Consider the following 21717-nt stretch of genomic DNA (forward strand, 5'->3'; position numbering starts at 1 on the left):
TGTGCCATTTTCCCCCTCAGCGACTACAAGTCTCTGAATCCTCAAGATATTAAAGAGAACAACAAAAAGGTAAGAAGTGCTAGAGGGAAGGGAGAAAATAGATATAGCTACAATTTTGGATCACGGAAGGTTTTTATTAATTTTGTGGATGTGAGGTTGTTTGGTAAGGTCATAACTGTACCTCACAGAAGGTTTTGAGCCTCCTGTGATTCAAATTGGATGCATTATTGACTCTAGTTTGTCATAGTTTTAAACATTCATGACAAATGTCATGATGGCATTAGGGTTTCATGTTTATATGGGCCTACATTAAGAGAGAGAGAGAGAGAGAGAGAGAGAGAGGAGGAAGAGCGGTAGGTCTCTTGTGATCATTCTGTTTTTTGTAATAATTTAATTTAAATTACAAAATATCATTGTTCAGTAATTATCTTGCTTCAAGGCTTGCTTGGTCACTACTTTAATATGAACGCTGTCATTGGTATGGTTATAATAAGCACTGTTTTGACTATGGCTTTTATTTTACGAAAGAGATAACACTTCACATAGGCTTTTATCCAGCGCAGTCAATTAAACTAGCGGTAAGGTGCATTGAGTTTTTATATTATGCAGAGTATTAAACAATGTTTTTGGTTGGTAACAAGATATATTTTTAAAAAGAATGCAAAAATATTAATGAAGTACTGTCTGATAGTGCTCTGGGTCCAGGTTTATAATCCTCAGTAATATTAGGTAATCTAATACCCTTTTGATGTAAAGGTTATAAAGGAACATTCTGAATTGAGTTCAGTGATTTGAGACTCAGTCTAAGAATCACAAGGAGACATTTTGGTACTTAACGCTGCTTGCTACAAAAGTATTTTACTGTAGTTACAAATTTTAATTTTCATAAGATTCTAGGGCATTGGCCCTAGAGGGATCTATTTAAAAATTGCTCATTTTCCACTTGATTCGCCTGCAACAAAACTAAGTGCAAATCAGCTCAATTTGTTTTATTAGCTGTTTTTTCATCTAGGCAATGTGACTTTATACTTCTAACTGATCATTTTTAAATTAGCTACAAAATTCAAGATAATGCGTAGGAAAATTAAATACCCTCCTTAAAATGCCAGCTTTTTCTGTACGCAGTAGATTTACATAATTCATTCAGGAAATCCAAACATATGTTTCATATGGAGAACGTGTGTGATGAATGATTGATTGATAGAATAATGAAGTTACATGAAAACTATAGTATATGTAATTTTCCAGTATTATAAAAGGAGTGAACTTTAAGTGCATGTTCATGCTCTTCGAACACAGAAGAGTCATCAAAAACACACGGGTGATTTCTGACTAAAGTCACTGAAATTATTTAAGTCCATTAATTCATTGTATCTACTCTGAATACGACTAACATTGACTATCACCCCATTCTATCATCTCAGTAGCTACTGTTTGTTGGAAGAAATTAATGAAAGATTTTTGAACTAGAAGTAGATGCATTGCCATCTTTTTCGGCATTATGTGTTAAGCTGTCTGATGACCTAAGAGGATTATCTGTGACATCACACTGATTTCTGTTGCAGTGTGTTTTAACATCAAAATCCTATGATTGTACAAGCTAATCAAACATGACTGAGGTCCTTTGAGTATAAGAGCTAATCAAACATGATTATAAGCCACAGTAAATAGTAGTTTGATTTCTGGACAAATGGTGTTAAATATACAAATCAATTAGGTAATTACCATTTATAAAAATTATGACTAGGAAGTGGAGAGTCATTTTAACAGAAAACGTATTAGCCCATTTTTATAATGTTAACTCAGTCTCTTTATTAAAGAAGCAATTGTTGATGCCATGCTGTGGTGTTTTTTCATTCTTTCATCACTTTGCAACTCTTTGCCTGACAGCAACACTGAGTATCTCAGTTGCTTCCTGCAGATTTATTTCCTAAGCTCTCACAGTTCTGCCTGATAACCCTGCATGCCCTTGATTGGAATGAGCATAGCCCTGGGAACAATTGCCAAGTATAAATTCCATGCAGATGTGTAACACATTTGACAATGAATGACTCCTCCTGACCAATTAATGAATAAATAACACCCTTTTTTGTCCCTCTCTGTTCTGTCCTGCAAATTGACAGAGGAAAGGAAAATGCATTGAGGACTCTGGCTTTAGCCATAAGCATTAACGTTCAGAAATGCAAGTGTGTTAGAGGAGACTTTGCCTGTCAATTATATTTTTTCCTAAACAGGTAGCTTTGATGTGAGTCATTTTATACAATTACGTATCATGGCATCACAAAAGCATGTCATCAGAGTGTCCTCTAAAACCTTTTCCTACGCTAAGGCTGCAGTCCCATTCATGCTTTCCAGGAAGAAAGCCTCACTGAGGGATTTAGGCAAGCATAGGATTGCCTGTTTAAAAGCAGGACTGAAAGGATGTGGGACATACCGTACTTACCTCTGACATCTGACCTTGACCAATATGGCAATGTGTTAAATAATAGAGATATGTTTAGAATAGTGCCTCTGGTGATCTTGCTGATGAGCTGCAGTTGACACCTGAAGTCACCTAGTGCAAGAATGCTGTTTCTGTCTTTAAAAAATCCTTCATTAGGAAACATTTATAGTTCAAATCCCATTTCAAAGATTTGATGTACAGACTGTTAGAAAATGTTAGAAAATATACAAATTTAATGAATTAAGATGAAGAAGAAGAAGTTGGTCCCCCAAAATAAAGTTAAAAGTCAGAATGCCTTAAAAAATGTCTTCTGTTCGATTGCTAAAACCTAATCATTTGTCCTTATTTAACATAAATACATGTTTTGTAATATGATACTGACATAGTTATTTCTATATACTACACCATTCATAGTGCTTATATCCTGGGAGAGAAATATGTTGGATATAAATTAAAGGGCTTCAGTTAAAGACTTCATATTTTACAGTACTTCGCAATCTGGGAAGCATTAAAAATATACCATAGATTCAGCTGCTGCTGATCAGTTTAGTTCATTTTGGCTTTACTGAATAGTTCATATTATATATAATATTTCCTATGATGAAAATTTGTTTCCTTCTTATGAATGCATATATAAATATTACAACATATTTGAAAATATACCAAAATTAGATAAGGGGATTTAGCAAATCCTGATCCAGCAAAACAGATCTAAGGCCTGGAAGTGAATGTTTCCTCTGAGCACACAGAAACTGCTGTACCATAACTATCATTGGGAACCATGTATGCTCATAGTCCTCTGGGCTGAGATCTTGTTTTGTAACAGAACAAAACTGAGGCTTCATCCACACTTCCTTTTGTGCCACACATTCTAGACACAGGTCCAGGGTTTCTAGGTCTGTGTCTGAGCTGGGGTTTCTTTTGTCCCTCTGCTTTCCCTGGGAAAACCCATGGTTTACCACTGAGTCAGAACAAATGGCAATCCATGGAAAACCCAGCTTTCCGTCCCCCATCCCCCCAATTCAGCAGTAAACAGCAGGTTTTCCTGGGGAAAGCTGTGGGATAAAAAAAAAAAAAACCGCTAAGACATAGACCTAGAAATCCTGGAACTGAAAGTTTATCAACAAAATAACCTACCTGCATCCTGTAACCTAGATTAGTTTCCAAAGGCCATGTTTTTTATGGTATTTAAGGGGGCCACCACTAAAAAGTCCCTGTTCCATATGCACTTTCACATTCAGGCATCTGAAATGGATATGTTAGCTCACTTAACATAGAAGAAATAAAGTGCAGCTGTCTTTTGGTGTTCCTGGGTTTTTCTATGGCTGTATTGATCTTAGTAATTGTTTATACCATATAAAACTTATTTATACCATTGTTCAGCCCCAAAAAGGCTCCAAATAGTTTACAAATATCAGAAATAAGATTATGTCTCCCATCAAGCAAAAACAACTATAAAGCTTTATTTAGCAGCTATTAGACAACCTGTTGAGATGATATCAAGACTTGCAAAATTTGCACTACATTAAACATATCAATTAAACCTTCACTGAGTTTTACAATGTCTCATTTTCAGGATTTATACCCTATCTTATCACAGTGAAATCTCTCGGCAGTTAAAACTGTGGTTACTCAGAGTAGAACCTTTGCAATTAATGCACCTAGCTTAATTGTGTTCATCAATTTCAGTGGGTCTATTCTGAGTACAATGCATTTCAATAAATAAATAGAAAAGCAATAGCAAAATTCCACAGACTAACGAGAAACAGCAGATATAGAAAAGCAGCCAGTTCCCACTAAAAAGGAGAGATGCAAATAGTTTAAAAACAAACCAAACAGTTAGATGCCACTGAAAGAGTGCAAGGTAGACTTTGCCTGGCAGGTTAAAGATAGTAACAAAGGTACCAGGTGAACATATGTTAGGAATTAGTTTGGCAGTTTTGGTGCCACCACTGAAAAGGCCTCTTTCTGGTAGCAGCCTAGCCTCAGAAGGCATGACAACTAGAGAAGGGCCTTCCGTAAAGTTCTTCACAAGTGAGCCATCCACGTGCAAGAGGCTGTCCTTCAGATACGCCAGGCCCACAGCATTTAGGGCTTTAGAGGTCAAGACTAGCACCTTGAATTGAGCCCAGAAGCAAACTGGTAGTCAATAAAATTATTTCAGTCCTGTCCTTATAATATTTTTGGCAGCCAGTTTCAGACAACACCATGACCGCCACATTTTGAAGCAACGGCAATTTCCACAACCAACTTCAAGGGCAGCCTCAAGACCAAAATGGTACAGAAATCAAGCTGAGATGTTCCCAGAGTGGCTGAGAAAACCCAGCCAGATGGGCGGGGTATAAATAATAATAAAAGAAGAAGGGATTCAATTGGTGTACCAGCCAAAGCTGATAAAAGGCACCATGGGCTACTGAAGTTAGTTGGGTATCCAGCCAGATCCAGCAGGAAAGTTGAACCAAGCAGCACCCTCAGGCTGTGAACCTGAACTTTAAGGATGGGAGTGGAGGGTTGTGGTTTTCTGACTATGTTCATAGTATATAACTATGCACATATGACATTTAAATATCCCAACTAAAGAATCACCTTCTAAAAGAGGATAACCTATTTTAACAACACAATCTGAAACATTCTGGACAGTAACTTACAACAATATTTTCACAAACAGATATTGTCCTTGCAACTCATACATTTTTCCCCTCCTGAAATGACAACAAACAACACCAGAGTTTTCAAAAGTGCTTTCAAGGAATTCAGATTAAAGACAATTTTCTCTCTCTCCCACTTTTGATTATGATTCTAACTTGTTATCTAAACAATTTGACACAGTTTGCATTTTACCCCTCTAAACGATTGTTCCATCTTTTCTATTAAAAGTGAGATCAGTGAGTGGAAATTATTTGTTTTTCTCAAAAGTGCCTATAGATTGAAATAATGTCCATAGTGCCTTTTTAAAAGCCTTCCTTGAAATACAATACTATTTCTTCAAGACCTATGTAGGATAGTAATAATTAATTGTAAATTGAGAAACAGCTGTGATTCTCCAAAACTGGAAAAACCTGATGCATGTGCATTCTTTGAAAGGCTAGTAGAAGAAGTGGCCGCCCATGCTTTACTTAGCAGTTTGCTAGAAGTTAAATGATGAGTAACTGCTTGCAAAGTCAGACACTGGTTAGATTTTTGATAGATAGATAGATAGATGAAATAGAGTGAAACAACATAGAGTGGCAGATTGTTGTTATCTGACTACACTTTTAGACCAATCCAGATTTTCATAGGTGGTAGAAAAAGATCACCAATGATAAATATGTACCTAAATGGATTTGTGTAGTATAGCTTCATATTTTTCTTTGTTATTTTACTTCCTTATTTTTAAAAGTGATCAGCATGCTCTCTCTTTTTTTCTTTGCTCCAGCTTAAAGCATTTTTAAAGATTACTTGTTTCTTCCTGCTATAAGCAAGAATCATTTAACAAGACTGTAGGCAATATTTAAAGGGCAGTTGTTTTGTGCAGAACTCTGCCTCTATTATTATTGCTACCCAAATGCTTATTGTTATGATGGGTGGCAGGGATGTGAAGCTATTGCTTGTATACTTTGGAAGAGTGTCTCTGTGGACTCTGCACTGAGAAACAAATTGTGCCACCATGTAGGATTCTGTCAGTGAGGGACGAACCAGTCAGGGTCAAGGGCAGAAAGCTAGTTATGTAATTATCAACAACTGGAGCCTACATTTGCTTGTTTTCCTATTCCCACCACACACACAGCTGCCACTTTTCTATTGTCTCTATTAAAGTGAAAGCCTGCAGCAGGTACTGTGTTTGTTTGTTTTTAAACTTCACACAACACTTATAAAATGATAGGTATATAACAACAACAACAACAACAACAACAACAACAACAACAACAACAAAAATGATATAGTTACTTTGTATTTACTGCAAGAGTATCTCTTAAAGTGCAGCTTTTTATCTATTCTCATATCTGGGGAAAAGTAAGCGGAGTGTGCTAAACCTCCTCTCTGTCCCTGTGACTCTTGGCCATTATGAAGGGAGCCTGTTCTTATATGCACAGATCTACTTCTTTATCTGCATAGCCCCATCCTATATTCTGCATCCTCGTTGCACTAGAGTAGGGTTGCCAGATTTCAAAGAGTGGCAAAGTTGTTGAGCCCGCACAAAATCCCGGATATGTCAGGGAAATTCCGGACATATTGCAGGGTCTGATAGTATATGCGTGTGATTGCATGTATATGGAGAGAGAAAGAGATTGTTAAGATTAAAAATGTGTAGGCTGAATGAAAAGAACTTTGTTTTGTGATTGTCTCCCTGAGATGGGCTGATCATCTGGATCCTTAGGCCCAGTTCACACAAACAAATGAGATGGTTATCCATTAAAAAAAAACAAAAAACCAGCTGCACTTAGATTGCGGATGAAGGCACACATAACTGAATGTACCTTCATACAGAACTGTCCCTGCACACAGAGCAGTTAATGTCATCAAGACATACTGCCCCCCGCCCCCCCCGTCATGTTCTTTCAATTTCAGCAAATGGATCTCTGACCATATCTTATTTGAAGCCAATGTGAAATTTCAGTGTTGATTTCAATTCTGCTGAACGTGATCTCAAAAGAAACTCAATTCAGAATCATAAGTGTTTCCCAGCACTATTGTATGCTTCTTTTCAGTGTGTTCTATCATAGAATCATAGAATTGTAGAGTTGTAAGGAAGCCCAGTGGTAATCCAGTTCAGTCCCCTGCAATGCAGGAATCTCAGGAAAGCATCCATGAAAGATGGCCACCCAATATTTATTTATTTTATATTAAATGTTTGTGATCCTTTTAAGACTGCACGGTGAAAACATTGACTTGAAAACATTGACTTGTCTTGTACAATGAAAACATTGACTTTGTTTCTGTTTATTTTAAGGCCTATGATGGATTTGCCAGTTTAGGAATATCCCGGCTGCTAGAACCTTCTGACATGGTTTTGTTAGCAATTCCTGACAAACTGACTGTTATGACCTATCTTTATCAAATCCGGGCACATTTCAGTGGGCAAGAGCTAAATGTGGTTCAGATCGAAGAGAACAGTAGCAAAAGCACATACAAAGTGGGCAACTATGAAACAGACCCAAACAGTTCTGTTGATCAGGAAAAGTTTTATGCAGAACTAAATGACCTGAAACGGGAGCCAGAACTGCAGGAGCCTGAAGGGAGTTTGGCTGACACTGTTTTTCAGGGTGACTCTGTATTTATAAATGAGAGTGGAACTGGCAAGTCAGAAAGTGAGTGTCAGACACCAGACCAGCATCTAAGCCTAAATGTGGCTTCCCCTTCCTCTCACAGGACTAAAAGTGACACAGATCAACAAAAACAACAACAAAGCTTAGGAAGGACTTCTGGACTTGAGGAAACTGTGAAAAGCAGCACAGCACAAGCACAGCCCTTATTGGGGAGGAGAAAACTACTAAAAGCAGATACGTTGGATCTGAGTGATTTGACACAACTTAGCGATCCAAAAAGGGATGCTTTCCCAGAAACTTTATGTGATGAGACTGACAAAAAGGAACATCAAAATTCTGACATTACCATTAATTTCTCAGAACTAGAAAAACATGAACATCCAGATGTCAGCGAAAGAAGGAAATTAGGTTCTGAATTACATGTTGAAAAACCAGAATTGGGAGATAAACCTGGATATTGCCACACTAGGGATGCAGAGGTTGATAAGAAGTGTAATGCCTCTCAGAGGCAAATGGAGACTGACTCTGAATTTGAGACCAAAACAGCTGTAACTCCAACAGATCTGACTGCAAAAACTGCACAGGTAAGGAAACAGGAAACATTTGCGGAATAGTGCAGTGTAACTTCTCTAAAAGTTGAACATGCAATGCTATGTTTCATCATGTTAACAGCTTATTTTTTATTGTATGGCTCAGCAAATATATAACTACAGGTAAATAATTTTGAAAAGACATTGCATTGGAAGGAACTTCTAGCATCCTTTTCCCATGCTGTTGATCCTTTCTGTTTGAATGTTCTGTCTGTCTCCTGTTTCAGGAAATCATTTTGTATAATAAGCTTACTCAAACAGTCTGGGTTTTACGTGTTTTTCTTATGGAATGCAGAGTTATTTAATGTACATAATATTTAGCATCTGAATGATGACTCATTGAAGTTCTTAATCTACGCCATTCCAGTAGTAACTGCTGCATAGGGCAAGTCCCTTTCCCCCTAAGGCTGGGACGCCGGTGGCTTGCATGGGCTGAACTAAAATGTCATTTTGCAGCCGTCCATACTTTTCACCTGCATGCAATACCAGCACTTTAATCCCTATAAAATAATGCTACATTACTTGAATAAAATCACTTACCATTCCTAATAGCATAATGTTAAAATTGCTAAGACCATTGATTGACTCAGGCAGAAATAGCAGGGATGTTTTAGAAAACTATATTGAGCAAGGACATGGAATGCTAACCTGATGATATGAGTGTGGATCAGAAAGTGGTGATTTCTAATTCCAGCTCTCATGAGAGCACTGTCCAGATTCCATGTTGTCACTTTTTTTGTACCAGTAAAAAATGATTACACTTAAAATATCTTTCAAATGTTGTTACAATCTAATTCATGACAACTAGAAAAGCACTTCAAAGGTTTGTGGACTTTATAAACACTTGCGACTCTAATTAAGATTTATCCTGTCTTGCTTAGGCATAGTTTCAAATACTACAAAATAAGTTTTGCTGCTTCAGAGTTCCTGCATATGGGATGCATACAAATTACTGCATACAAGTTTGAAAAAGTTGTGCAAGTCATTTGCAAAAACCATAGGAGTTTGTCTCTACAGCCTTCATACCAGGAACAGCTGGGGGGGGGGGAGTGCCCTGGGTTGGTGGACATTTATGTTGAAGTTAATTTTGTCAGCAGCAGCAATATTGTAGAACCTGTGCTCAACCTGCCGTTAGATAGTAATGTGTGTTGCTTTGTTTACTTCAGATAGTAGGCATTTCTCCCCACCACCACCATTCTGTATTTACAACTCCTCTATTCCTGACATTTTAAGAGTGTGGCAACCCTAGCAAACAAACAAAAAAAGAGTTGGAGCATGTGCAGAGTTTTCATGTCTTAAACTTAACTTATCATAGCACCATCATGACTAAAGGAATAAAATGGGGCTAGTTTCTCGGGTTCGGATTTGCTTGGGAGTAAACACAGTTTTGTTGAAATCCTTCCCAGGGTTCATATGCAGAAATTATACAGAAATAGACCTACCATGTAGTTCTCATAACTGATTGTCAGCTGTACAGCAGTAAACAATCTCCCAAAATTTCAGCCAGTTACCATTTATAGTTTTCATTCTGTAAATGAAAAAAGCGTCCCCCCCCCCCAAAAAAAATTATATCCATGCATTCTATTGATTTTTTGCCATGTGTGTGTGTGTCCCAGTCACTGCTAACCTATGGGGTACAACAAATGTATTGTGGTTTTCAAGAAAAAAATAAATGTAGGAAGCAAATAAAATTTCACACAAAAAACCAAACCAATCAAGCAATGACATGGCTTTATTCTGAGACTTTTTACCACCTCAAGACACATTTGAACTTGGCTTGGGGTAGGAAAATACCCCAGATATGTCAGTTTTATATGACACTGGTAGTTTCTTGGGGTTGAAAACTACCCCATGAACTATCTGTGTCAATTTGATACTTTTCTTAAGTGAGGATAAAATAGAAACTTAGCATCACCACCAAATGCAGTTTTTCCCACTGAAAGCTTGACTGGCAATCATGGCATTACTTTTGTGGGGTTGAACTGAAGTTATGCAACACTGAAGGACAAACCACGCACTCATAAGAAAGAGAAAGAACACTGAAGATCCAGTCTGAGTAAACTCTTAAGTAAACATGTTGTCTTCAGCAGGTAGTCCCAGAATGACTGAGTTATGCATCTTCTTTTTCCTCAGCATTTTCTAAGACACTCACATTCCACCAGTCTTCACTTCCACATCACACATGTTCTTGACCCAAGAAAAGGAAATCCTCAATTTCCCTGGGAATGAAAAAAGCACCCAAACTTGAGTTTTGTATTAAACAAGTGGGGGAAAGCTGGGAGCGTTTGAGTTTTCAACCTTACCTTGAAGCTAACAAAAGAGTTTCTGCATTTTAAAGACTTCCAAAGTTAACACCCGTGGCCCTTCAGATGTTGTTGAACTTCAACTCCCATCATCCATGTCCAAGCATTAAGGTATAAGTTTGGTGGTCTCTAGTCCCTGGAAGTTTCAGCCACAATAAATCTGTTAATTCTAAAAGTGCTACAGAATTCCTCTTTTGAACTGGCTGCTCTTAAATTCACTTGCTCTCACTCATAAATGAGGAAGCAGCTTCCTCCACTCCAAGAATCCCATACATAGTCCCATAGGTTGGATGGTATAATCCCAAACAAGCCAAGTTAAACTCAGCTCAGTCCAGCCCTGCCAGGCTGCTCTCAGTACACAGGCAGCAACTCACACACAGCCATTTGTGGCAAGACACATAGGAATCAGTTTCTTTGTTGTCTCTGGTTCATAGATAATCATGTTTGAAGATGCAAAGTCTTTGGACTTCTTCCTCATATACTGGTAATAAATATGAACAGGTCATCAGTTATTATTGTTAAAGGGCTGGGATCTCATCTGGCCTGCTCTTTCCCACTGCTACGGTTGTCCATTCCCTGTGTCACAAAAGTGTATTTTATATTTGTTAGATGTTGGGACTAAGACGTGGGATACCTGGGTCCTAGTCCACACTCAGCCATGCAGCTCACTGGGTGACCTTGGGCCTCTTACTACCTCTCAGCCTAACCTACCAAGGTTGTTGTGAAGATAAAATGGGGAGAGGGAAATTCATGTGTCCCACCTTGATCTAATTGCAGGAAAGACAGGATAGAAATATAAATTTTAAAATAAAATATTCCTAAATTGTCCTTCATTCAAGTATTCCAAGGCACGAATGAATGAATTAATGTGGGAGATAAGTACAATAAAATCAGTGACCTTCTTGACAAACAACAGAGAGGCAAGAGCTATAAAAAATCTACAGAGCAGGACTAAAGCAACATAACAGTTTAAAATGCCCGGGCAAATAAAATACCTAACTTGATGAAGAAAATAATGCATTGGTTGCAGCAGTCATGCCTCCTTCAGGAGGGGGTTCCATAGTTAGAGGGCCACCATAGGGTTTTAAACCAACAGCTAGAATTGGGTTCTGGAAGCAAATAAACAGCCAGTTTATTTATTTATTTCCAAATTGGTGTAAGGTGAACCCACCTGGCTTTGAACTAGTTAACATTCTGGCTGCCTAATTACACACTAATTGAAACTTCCTGGTAATCTTCAAGGGCAATCTCACATATAACATATTACAATAATCCAACCAGGAGATGCATATTGGGAGCCACTTTTCCATCGGATTTACTGGAATGATGAGAGATACTGTGCAGTTGCTCAAATCTTCAGTATGAGTAGAATCATAGAATCATAGAGTTGAAAGAGACCACAAGGGCCATCAAGTCCAACAGTAACAATACTGTTTCTGTAATGTTTGCATGATGATTATTATTTTTTAAAATAAATCCATGTTTTAAAAGGATGATTCAGAAGGGTTCCAGGCTAGCAAATCCCTGCCCATTTCTTGCTGTGGATAAGCATAAGTAGAAACCCCCACATAAAAGCTTCCTTTTTTGGCCTGGAAGAACTAATTGTAAACTCAGGATTTAGCAGCATCAATTATGTGTACATGCTGTTTGTTGTTTTGTTTCTGTGTCTTTGTACTGTACTTTGTAGCTAGAGACCTGCTCTTTTTATATGTGTCTTGAAAAAATAAATGAATAATAGTGGGGAAAGGGGGCATATTTCCTTCCAAATGACCTGCAATCTATCCTTGACTCTCAGCCTCACCCATTAAAAATACTTTTAGATATGAACATTCTAAATTTGGACAGTTTTACTGCTGTGCTCATCCATTAAAAAATGGGACAGGCACAGCTGGGCCAGAATCTATTTTGATTGGGGCAAAGGAGCGCTTTCTTCTGGGCACAGTTTTGAATGACAGGGTTGGGGTACTGTATTGTTACGATGAGCATGAAGGGGAGGAGAGCCATACAGCATCAGTATGATCAGAAGGGAAGACCAGGGGTGAACCGACAGGCTGGCCCAAAGGTGCTTCCTTCTCTAGGCCGTGGCTCAGCCTGCCATTGGTGCAGTGTTCTTCAACCAGTGGTACTTCACAGTATGTCAGATGGTATAGGTATCACCAGCTGAAATATAATGCTTTAGTTGTTTGCTTGCCTCAGAAGCCACGGCTAAAAGAACATGCATTTCTTCCCCTATAGTATGGTTACACTTAGCATTGCACTTAGAGTACAAGGTGTGTGTCACATCAGCAGTCTCAAGTTAGTTTATTTCTAGATGGCTGGTTCTACATTGGTTCTCTGCTCAACATATGCTTTTAACTGAAAAGATTCTGCTTCACTTCCTACCATGGTCTTAAAAGATCCTGTTGCATGCTTGCTATACAGTTTTCCCCACACCTGTGTAGACATTGGCAGCACAGTATAGCATCGCTTTGGCCCCATTCACACATTATGGTAAACCACAATTAAATAGCTTGCTGTGAACAATGAGATGACTCTCAGAAGCAACAAACAATGCTTGCTGATTTAGCAGTACTTTAAAACCTGGACTTCGTGCTTTGTTTCACTCCAAGGTACTACTAAGACTGAACTTTCGCTTCACATTTTGCTCTGAGTAAAACAAACCATGATCCCCACTGAGATAGTAAAGCTGAGGAAGGGATTGTGATTTGCTGCTCCTGCTCATACAAAGGGCAGAATGAAACAGGAGACATTTACCATGGTTTACTGTGACATGCAAATTGGTTTACTGTGACATGCAAATGCATTGTGCATACAGGATAACTGGGGGCTTATTTCTCATTCATTTTTATTTTATATTTAAGCAACGAATGTTATCAAGACAAGAAGAATTAAAAGAACGGGCAAGAGTTCTGCTTGAACAAGCAAGAAGAGATGCAGCTTTGAAGGCAGGAAATAGGCAGCTCTCCAGTTCAACAATCTCAGGCCGCTCTAAGCAACCAAATGATGTAAGGAATATTGGCCATCATGGCTGTTAACAGATTATATATATAGTTTTCCTTTTCTGTCTTTTTTTATTTGGTTAGTGAACTAAATTAACTGTTACTGAACATAATACTAAAGCATAGTAATATGTGGAAGTGGCAGCAGGGTATTATTTATGGGTGATTTTGCCTATCCTACAAGTGCTGAGCGTTCATCTCCTCCAACCAAGAGCTGATTATTTTCCTACTGACTGAGGCCAATGAAAGATCGAAAGTCCGTTGAAAGCAGTGCTCTTTGAGTGCTAGCCGGTTTAAGATATTAGTCAGATGAAAGGCAAAGTTATCTGTCATGTTACAGTGTTTCACCCAGTACTGTTTCGCACAGTGACCCTCCTTTTATCATCAGAATGAATTATTCTCATAGCATTGGAAAGCATAGCTAAGCAAACCTGGGTCCAATGGGGAGGCAGCTGCAGTTGCCTATTGCTCCACCAATAACCTCAATGGTGACCTGGAGGGAACTGTAATCTCTGGAGATGAAAGCTAATTAAATTTTTATGCAATCCTTTCCAAAGCTGAGGTTGCCTGTTGTGTCACATTATGTGCTGTAATTTTGCAATTCTAACCATTTGCACATGAGAAACTGTGCTAGCACTGCAGTGCTCATTTTGCTAATGACTGCAGTATGCCCAAAATCTTTCAAGCCTTTCAATAAACCCTTGATTTGTATTTGCAAGTGTAAACTGCCTTGCCCCAATCTTACCTGATTTTACTTTTTACTTTACTCATATTTGCACATGTGTAATTGTTGGGAAGGTTTTACATGCTAACCTGTCCAGGCTTCGTAGTGAATAGCTTTTATCCACAGAAAAAAAATCAATGCAATTGGTCAATGATTTCTCTATGCATCTAGCTTTGAATTCCATTAAGGTGACCTGACTGAATGTTGTATTTACATTTCAGATTGGCATCAAGTTTTTTTAGTGTTGTAGTTTAACCTTAAACCATCATAGGAAATTGTTTTTAACTGTAATTTGAATTCTTCATGGCATAGAATAATTTTTAAAGAGCAAAACTAAGCACTCCTCATATCAATCTTACATTTTTCATTAACATTACAGGACAATGTACCTAGCTACAATATGCTAAGTACTACACACAACTCTGCAGCTGATAGCAGAATTGTGGCCTTGTAACACCTAGTTACTAACCTTCCTGGTGGTTTATACAATCATTTTGTTCATCTCAGATACTATCCAGTCACAGATTTATCATTAAAGAAGTAGTTTTGCTTAATTTTGAACATCTCCACCTTTGCAATAAGCCTCTAAACACCACATTTATTTTTATAATTTTTATCCCTGTTGATATAAAATGTTTATTATTTTTCAGAGGAAACCATGGTAAGAATGATTTATATAGCCTAAGTTAAATCAAGAGTGGTGGACTTTTTTCTTTTTTTCTTTTGATATAGCTATTCCAATTTACCTTATCATTAAGAATTCCCCCACAAACATTTTGGCACTGCTCCCTTAATACTTATGAAAAGAATTTTCAACAAGGTACAAGCTTCATAGTTTTCCAAACCTCACTTTCCTCATCATGGGGATAAACTAATGATTGCAGGTTTTTCATCAGATGAGCATAGCAAAACTGTAATCATGGTTCACCTCCCTGAGTGGTGTGGGATGCATGTGCCTGAGACTGGTACTTTGTTCTCCAGAAAAAAATGAATGAACATGTATTTTTATTGTTGTGACACTCATCCAGATCATTTGCAGCAATCTACTTATTATTTCCTTTTCAATTAAGCTTATCTTATATCTCTTTAAATATCCCACACATATGCAAGCATCAACATATTAGTTCTGTGTTTTGCAATTAAACAAATAGTGATACAGTTACCCCTCCCCAACTAGAGCACAGATATTGTTGTTGTCACAGTTGCGTGTCGAGGTCCCCAGGGCCACCCCAGTAACTCACACATCACACCAAATTTTTTGTTTAAGGTTTTTGGCATAATTTTGGCCACAACTTTATTAAAATACAAATTTGTGAGTAGTTGCTTAGGCATTGGTTGCGACTATCTGCCCCCACCATGGGGGACAGACGGACATTCCGCACAATGTGAAAGTCAGAATAGGGGAATACACTTGGGGATAGCGACGGAGCAGGGAACCTGCCCTCACCCCAAATGCAACCAGGAGCTCATTGCTATGGCCCGAGCCCCCTTGACAGAGTGGACAAGCAATAGTTAGCCCCCAATTCCTTTAACGGAATCCCTTGCAGCAGCAGCATTAGAGGGGCAGGCACTCAACCTACTAAGGGCAGGCACTCAACCAAATGGCCCCAGCCAATCAGCCAGATGGACAAAATTCCTACTGGGCCCCTGCCCCAAGAGCAGACGACCCCATGACAGGCATAGCAAGGTCAAAGCGAACAACCCTAATTCTAGGGAGGGGAGGACGGGCAATCCGATGCACCGTCGAAAAGAGGAAGCCCTAGCCTCGTGCAAGGAGTTTTAGCATTTCTGGCTGTCAATCAACAAATGGCAACATTAACTTCTTCCCAACAACAAGGGAAGCCCCAATCGCATCAGTGGCCAACGATCAATTAGCCCACCCCCAACCTTGGAGTTCTCCATGAAGGAGAACACGCTTTTTCAGATGTCTCTGTAAGAAGTCAGGCAATACATAATTGAATCAAGGGAGATGTGGGAGGAAGATGCAACAAACTTAAAATGGATTTGGAAATTATTCAAAACAATAAGTTTCCCCCAATAACCCTGAATCTGTATTTTCATGAGGCTGCTGGAAATTATATTTGAGCTACTTACAGTGGTGCCCCGCAAGATGAATGCCTCGCAAGACGAAAAACCCGCTAGACGAAAGGGTTTTCCGTTTTTCGATGCGCTTCACAAGATGAATTTCCCTATGGGCTTGCTTCGCAAGACGAAAATGTCTTGCGAGTCTTGCAATTTTTTCCGCTCCCCCCCTTTTTCTAAGCCGCTAAGCCGCTAATAGCCTTTTAGCCGCTAAGCCGCTAAGCCTTTAATAGCCGCTAAGCCGCTAATAGCGCTAAGTCGCTAAAAGGGTTGCTTCGCAAGACGAAAAAACCGCTAGACGAAGAGACTCGCGGAACAGATTATTTTCGTCTTGCGAGGCACCACTGTACTTGCCTTCTTTGGACCCTGGGGAGACCCCAGGGGAGACTGTGAGGCAGGATGTCTTGGAAGGAAAATGAAATTACAGTGGTACCTCGAGTTACAAATGCCTCAGGTTACAAACGCTTCAGGTTACAAACTCCGCTGACCTGGAAGAGTTACCTCAAGTTGAGAACTTTGCCCAAGGATGAGAACTGAAATTGTGTGTCTGCGGTGCAATGGCAAAGGCCCCATTAGCGAAAGCACGCATCTAGTTAAGAACAGTTTCAGGTTAAGAACGGACCTCCGGAACAAATTAAGTTCGTAACTAGAGGTACCACTGTATATCGATTTATATATATTAGTAACTTTGTACAATGGTACCTCGGTTTATGGACTCAATCCATTCTGGAAGTCTGTTATTAAACCAAAACCGTTCTTAAAGCGAGGCACGCTTCCCCTAATGAGGCCTCCCACTGCCCGTGCCCTTCCACCGTTTGGATTCCGTTTTTAGACCGAGGTAAAGTTCTCAAACCAAGACACTATTTCCGGTTTTGCGGAGTTTGAAAACCAAATTGTTCTTAAACCGGACTGTTCTTAAATCGAGGTACCACTGTACTAACATAACATGTTTATATGAAATTGTGGTTTTTGTAATATTTTGTTTAAGTTGTCTGTTGTTGCTTCAGTTTATTGTACACCACTTAGAGATATTTTTAGAGTATTAAGCGGTATAGAAATTAAATAAACAAACTACAGTTCCTAGAATTCCCTGGGAATTAAGCTGGCTGATGCCTGTAGTGAAAATAACTACAGTAACAGCATAACTAACAGTGCTTCCCGGGGCCAATTTTATTCTTTTGGAAAGTTGCCGCCCCTTGATGTTACCTCTGCTGATAAAGCTAAACTAGAGAAGTAGCCGTCCTTGTGAGTGAGTGAGTGAGTTAGGGAGGCAGGTATGTAGAAGAGGCTCCTTCCATAGGAGTGAAGGGCAGCCGGTCAGTTATATGAGAAAAATAAAGTTAAGAACTGGAACAAACCTGGGGTTTGCCCCTGGTAACTCCTGAAGAGATTTTGCTTCTATTCCAACTCTTTCAATTTCAGCCTACAGTATTTAGAACCACTGAAAATTTTAGCCCTCACCCAAACCTTCATTTTTTGGTCAGTGTGCAGTGAAACAACAGAACTGAGGAATTTGCTTTTATATATGTATACAAAGCGTTTGTGCATTGTGCTTTTTCCAAAGTGTGTGACAGAAGCTTTTGACACAGCTTTTTCTTATGTCAGGCTTATATTCTATAGTTTTTAAGAAAACCTGCTCACTACTTTCATTAAGAAAGTTTATCAGTTAGGTTTGGAGAGTCACCCAATTAAACTGTGGCTTGTTGCTTTGCCTTGCTTCACCCAGCACACTGGACATGATGTTCCTCATGTATTTCTTATGCTCTCTACACTTGTTGAGGAAATAATGCTCAATTAATGTGAGGAATCCTAATGTTGCAAGGGTGGGAGGCAGCCACTTTCAGTGGCACCTGTCTGGTGGCACGGCAGCATAACTATGTGTGGGGTATAGTAATATCAAAATAAAATAGAGGCATGAGCTTCAGGGAACCCTTTCCCTACTGCTTTCAGGAAACCCTGTGAGGAAGCCCTTCTATCTGCTGCGAATTCCTGCTCACTGCATAGGCACATTCTGTATGGTGCACACTCCATTGCATTGGATTTTGCATTGGATTTTGGCTGAACCTCTTGGGCCTAGCTATTGTCCCTACACAAAGTGTGTAGCCTAGGACATACCTAAAAGCCCTGTGTCACCACATATTGGAGAGGAAGATCCATGCTGATGAGCAAGCTGTCTTTCAGGGAAGCTCAGCTGCCTTTAGTAGTCTTCTTATTGTGGAATCCCAACGAGTCTCTGCAAAATCTTAAGCCTTCCTGGAACACAATCTGAAAACCTGTGAATTAGAGGGACAGGGTAGTTTTAAAATTTGAACTTAATCCCCATTTCCTCAATTTCAGCTCATTCTTTAAAACAAGATATTTTACATGTTTATATTACTAGCCTCTCTCTGTGTGTAAAAAAAAAGGTAAGTGTTAAAATGTTGGGACTACACAGTAAGCAAAAAAGTGTACAGTTTTTCACCAAGAACAGCCACTTATAGACATGGAAATACTGCATGCAATAAGTTGGAGCAAGATTTATGCTTAAAAGATATCAGTTAGACACATTTATTTATATTGGTGTCCTGCTCCAACAACTTGTGTTGGCTGTATCTAATGCATACTCAATACGTACTTTGTATCCAGGTATCAACCTGTTTTGCCTATTACATATCATTTTCATGTATAGGAGATATTTTAATAGGGAAGTGGAAACTTTTTAACATGCAAACTGACCCATATGAAGCAAAAATAATTTGTGGCAATCTTAATAAATCATTAGGCAAGCGATTTCCTAGAAAGGGAATGCGTCACCTGATTTTGGAAGGGAAAAAACCAGATGTAATTTTGGCATTAATTAAAACTACAAAAGAGCTTTTCCAGTGTCCATTAAAAATTGTCATATATTAACTTTATTGGTTATTGATCCCATCCAGTACTAGTCCCACTACCACCATCACTATGATACAAACAAAATATACAGATATTTGGAGGGCTGCTGGTACATTACCAAAAGGCATACGTCGTAGGATGAACAAGTTGAAAGTTGCATTTGACAGAGAGCTGTTAAGCTTCATTTGAAGCTGTTATAAGTAAAATTGTATCTAAATTTTGTGCAATAGAAAGCAAGATGTAGATTCTACACAAGACTGTGGACAGGTTTACTTATTATTGTTATTATTTACTTAAGCAAATTGTCAGAACATACTGTTGCACCTCAATTCGCTACAGCTTTCCTCAAAAGAAAGGCTATCTCTCCCTATCCAGAAGGTAACGGCACCTTTGTCTAACTGCCTAAAGAGGCACTACCAAGTTTCTAAATTATTTGGATTTACATTATCAGTAAATTGCTTATGAGAAATGAGAGAACCAAGAGAATAAGGCTGGCTGCTATCAATTAAGCGTACAACAGATCCCCTTTTAATATATTGAAGGGTGGGACTTTATAGAAGGCAACCTTGCCCTTTGATGATAATTGGAAAATATTGATTGGGGGGGAGGCTAATCTGTCATGCTGATAATTGTGACCAGATTTAGATATGATCATCAGATTGCCATTAGATTACAAAAGAAACAGTTACTATCTAATTGTTAAAAAGATTGAACATTATTTTGATAATCCCTGAGTGTTGGTATCTTATTCACTGTTGGCCATATTTGTCTTCCATCTATGCCTCTAAAAAGCTGTCAAATGTGGTTTAAGCTGATAAGGGTATTCACAATAATATTTAAATATCATGAATATGAATTTTTTTATAGCTATTTTAAACTGCATATGTTGTCTTAACTGACAGAAAATACAAAACATTTTTAAAAAGCAAACTTGTTCATCTTCTGACGATCTGTGTAGTCTGATCCAGTTTTAATTCACACTAATATTATATTTTTTATGGAGGAACTTTATCTTCCTTTAAGGTTTAAAATGTTTTGATGGCATACCTACTATGTTTTTGTAGTAATTGAAGAGAGAGGCATAAATGCATTGCTTCAGAGCACAAAATTTGGCATGCACCACATGCATAAATAATACATTCCTTTCGCTGTATATTGTTAGAACTTAGAATCAGATATATTTAATGAGCTCTTTTGCTTTCATAACAAATAACAAATAAAAATAATCTTGATGTAATATTTATTACATAATGATGTAGATATTATTTGTGGTGCAGAATAGATCGATTTTGTGTTTAAATAAAGTGGTTAATTCCACCACAAGTTATTTTTAATACTTCTGAAGGATGCGGCCTGGGGGGCATCACTTAGGTTGCAACAGACATAATTTTTTTGGACTTTTAACTTGCATGTTGTCTGACCTGTGTCATTCACTATCAAACAATACTGAAAATGCCCTGTCAAAATTTAGCAACATGTTTCTAGGCCATGTGAAGAAGCACTAGCCTTTTTCAAGAACCCAAATATTTTCTTGTTTGCACATAAAGACCAGCAGTGAAGTGATCTCTATTTCAGAGAGATCGTTTCTGTACAAAGCCAATACTTTTTCTTAGCACCAGGGATGCTCTTTTTATGCAGCTGCTAATGACCATAAATGTTTTTGTGTGGCTGTTTTCAATTCATCCCAGGATGATATCAACATTACTTAGAGCCGTATGTTTCATTGCCTATTCTGTTATTTCTCAGCATGCACGAGGGTAAAGTTAAAATCTTTATTCATTTCATTTTAAAATGTTTCTTTTGTTCTCCTTATCATGTTTCTGGCTTTCCCAAGGATATATGCCTTGAACGAAAAGTCACATGTGCATTACTAATTGTGTGCCATTGTATTTACAGTTCCTAGTGGTGGCACTGTGAAGCTACTAATTCTTTTGCTTCACTTGATGTAAAATAATCTGAGCTTCTTTGATAGCAGTGAAACAGTATTAATTGTTTTGTACATTTCTTGGTCACTCTACTTAGGTGGTCTTCATAATCTATTAGAACTTTCAGCCAGATTTTTGTAATGTCATGCCTCCAGCGGAGATTAAATTGGTAATTAATGAACAGTCTTTGGCAATGTAAACCACATACCGTTAATTTTCCCCTCTCCCCCCCCCAACCCCGAATTTTTTAGAAGTTGTCGTCTCTGTCAGAAAGCATTGTGCCACCTTGCTACAGCCCCTTGGCATCAAACCACAACGGCTTGATTTTTGCAGCCATTAGTAGATCAGAGCAGTAATTTCACAGTATTTTGGTCAGGGTAATTATAGTACCAAGTACTTAGTAGAGTTGGGAATTTCACACAAGAAGTCCAGAAATACCAGGTGAGCTTCCTTGTGTTCACTGGGTCGTTATGATTAGTTTAATTGGGCTTTGTTTGATTTTAGCCGCAGGGATTCTTTGTGCCAAGGCAGTGC

General features: G+C 38.5%; 1 protein-coding gene across 4 annotated transcripts in view; it reads left to right on the forward strand.

Moving 5' to 3' along the window:
- Positions 1-21717, forward strand: part of EHBP1 (EH domain binding protein 1) — a 265000-nt gene that overhangs the window by 154501 nt on the left and 88782 nt on the right. For all 4 annotated transcript variants that reach the window (XM_081906038.1, XM_081906040.1, XM_081906039.1 and 1 more), the window contains 3 exons: positions 21-69; positions 7374-8273; positions 13444-13587. In XM_081906038.1, coding sequence (XP_081762164.1) covers positions 21-69; positions 7374-8273; positions 13444-13587 — 1093 coding nt within the window. The remainder of the gene's footprint in view (positions 1-20; positions 70-7373; positions 8274-13443; positions 13588-21717) is intronic.

The sequence above is a fragment of the Podarcis melisellensis genome, assembly GCF_964234715.1.
Source record: "Podarcis melisellensis genome assembly, chromosome: 3".
Classification (NCBI taxonomy): Eukaryota; Metazoa; Chordata; class Lepidosauria; order Squamata; family Lacertidae; genus Podarcis; species Podarcis melisellensis.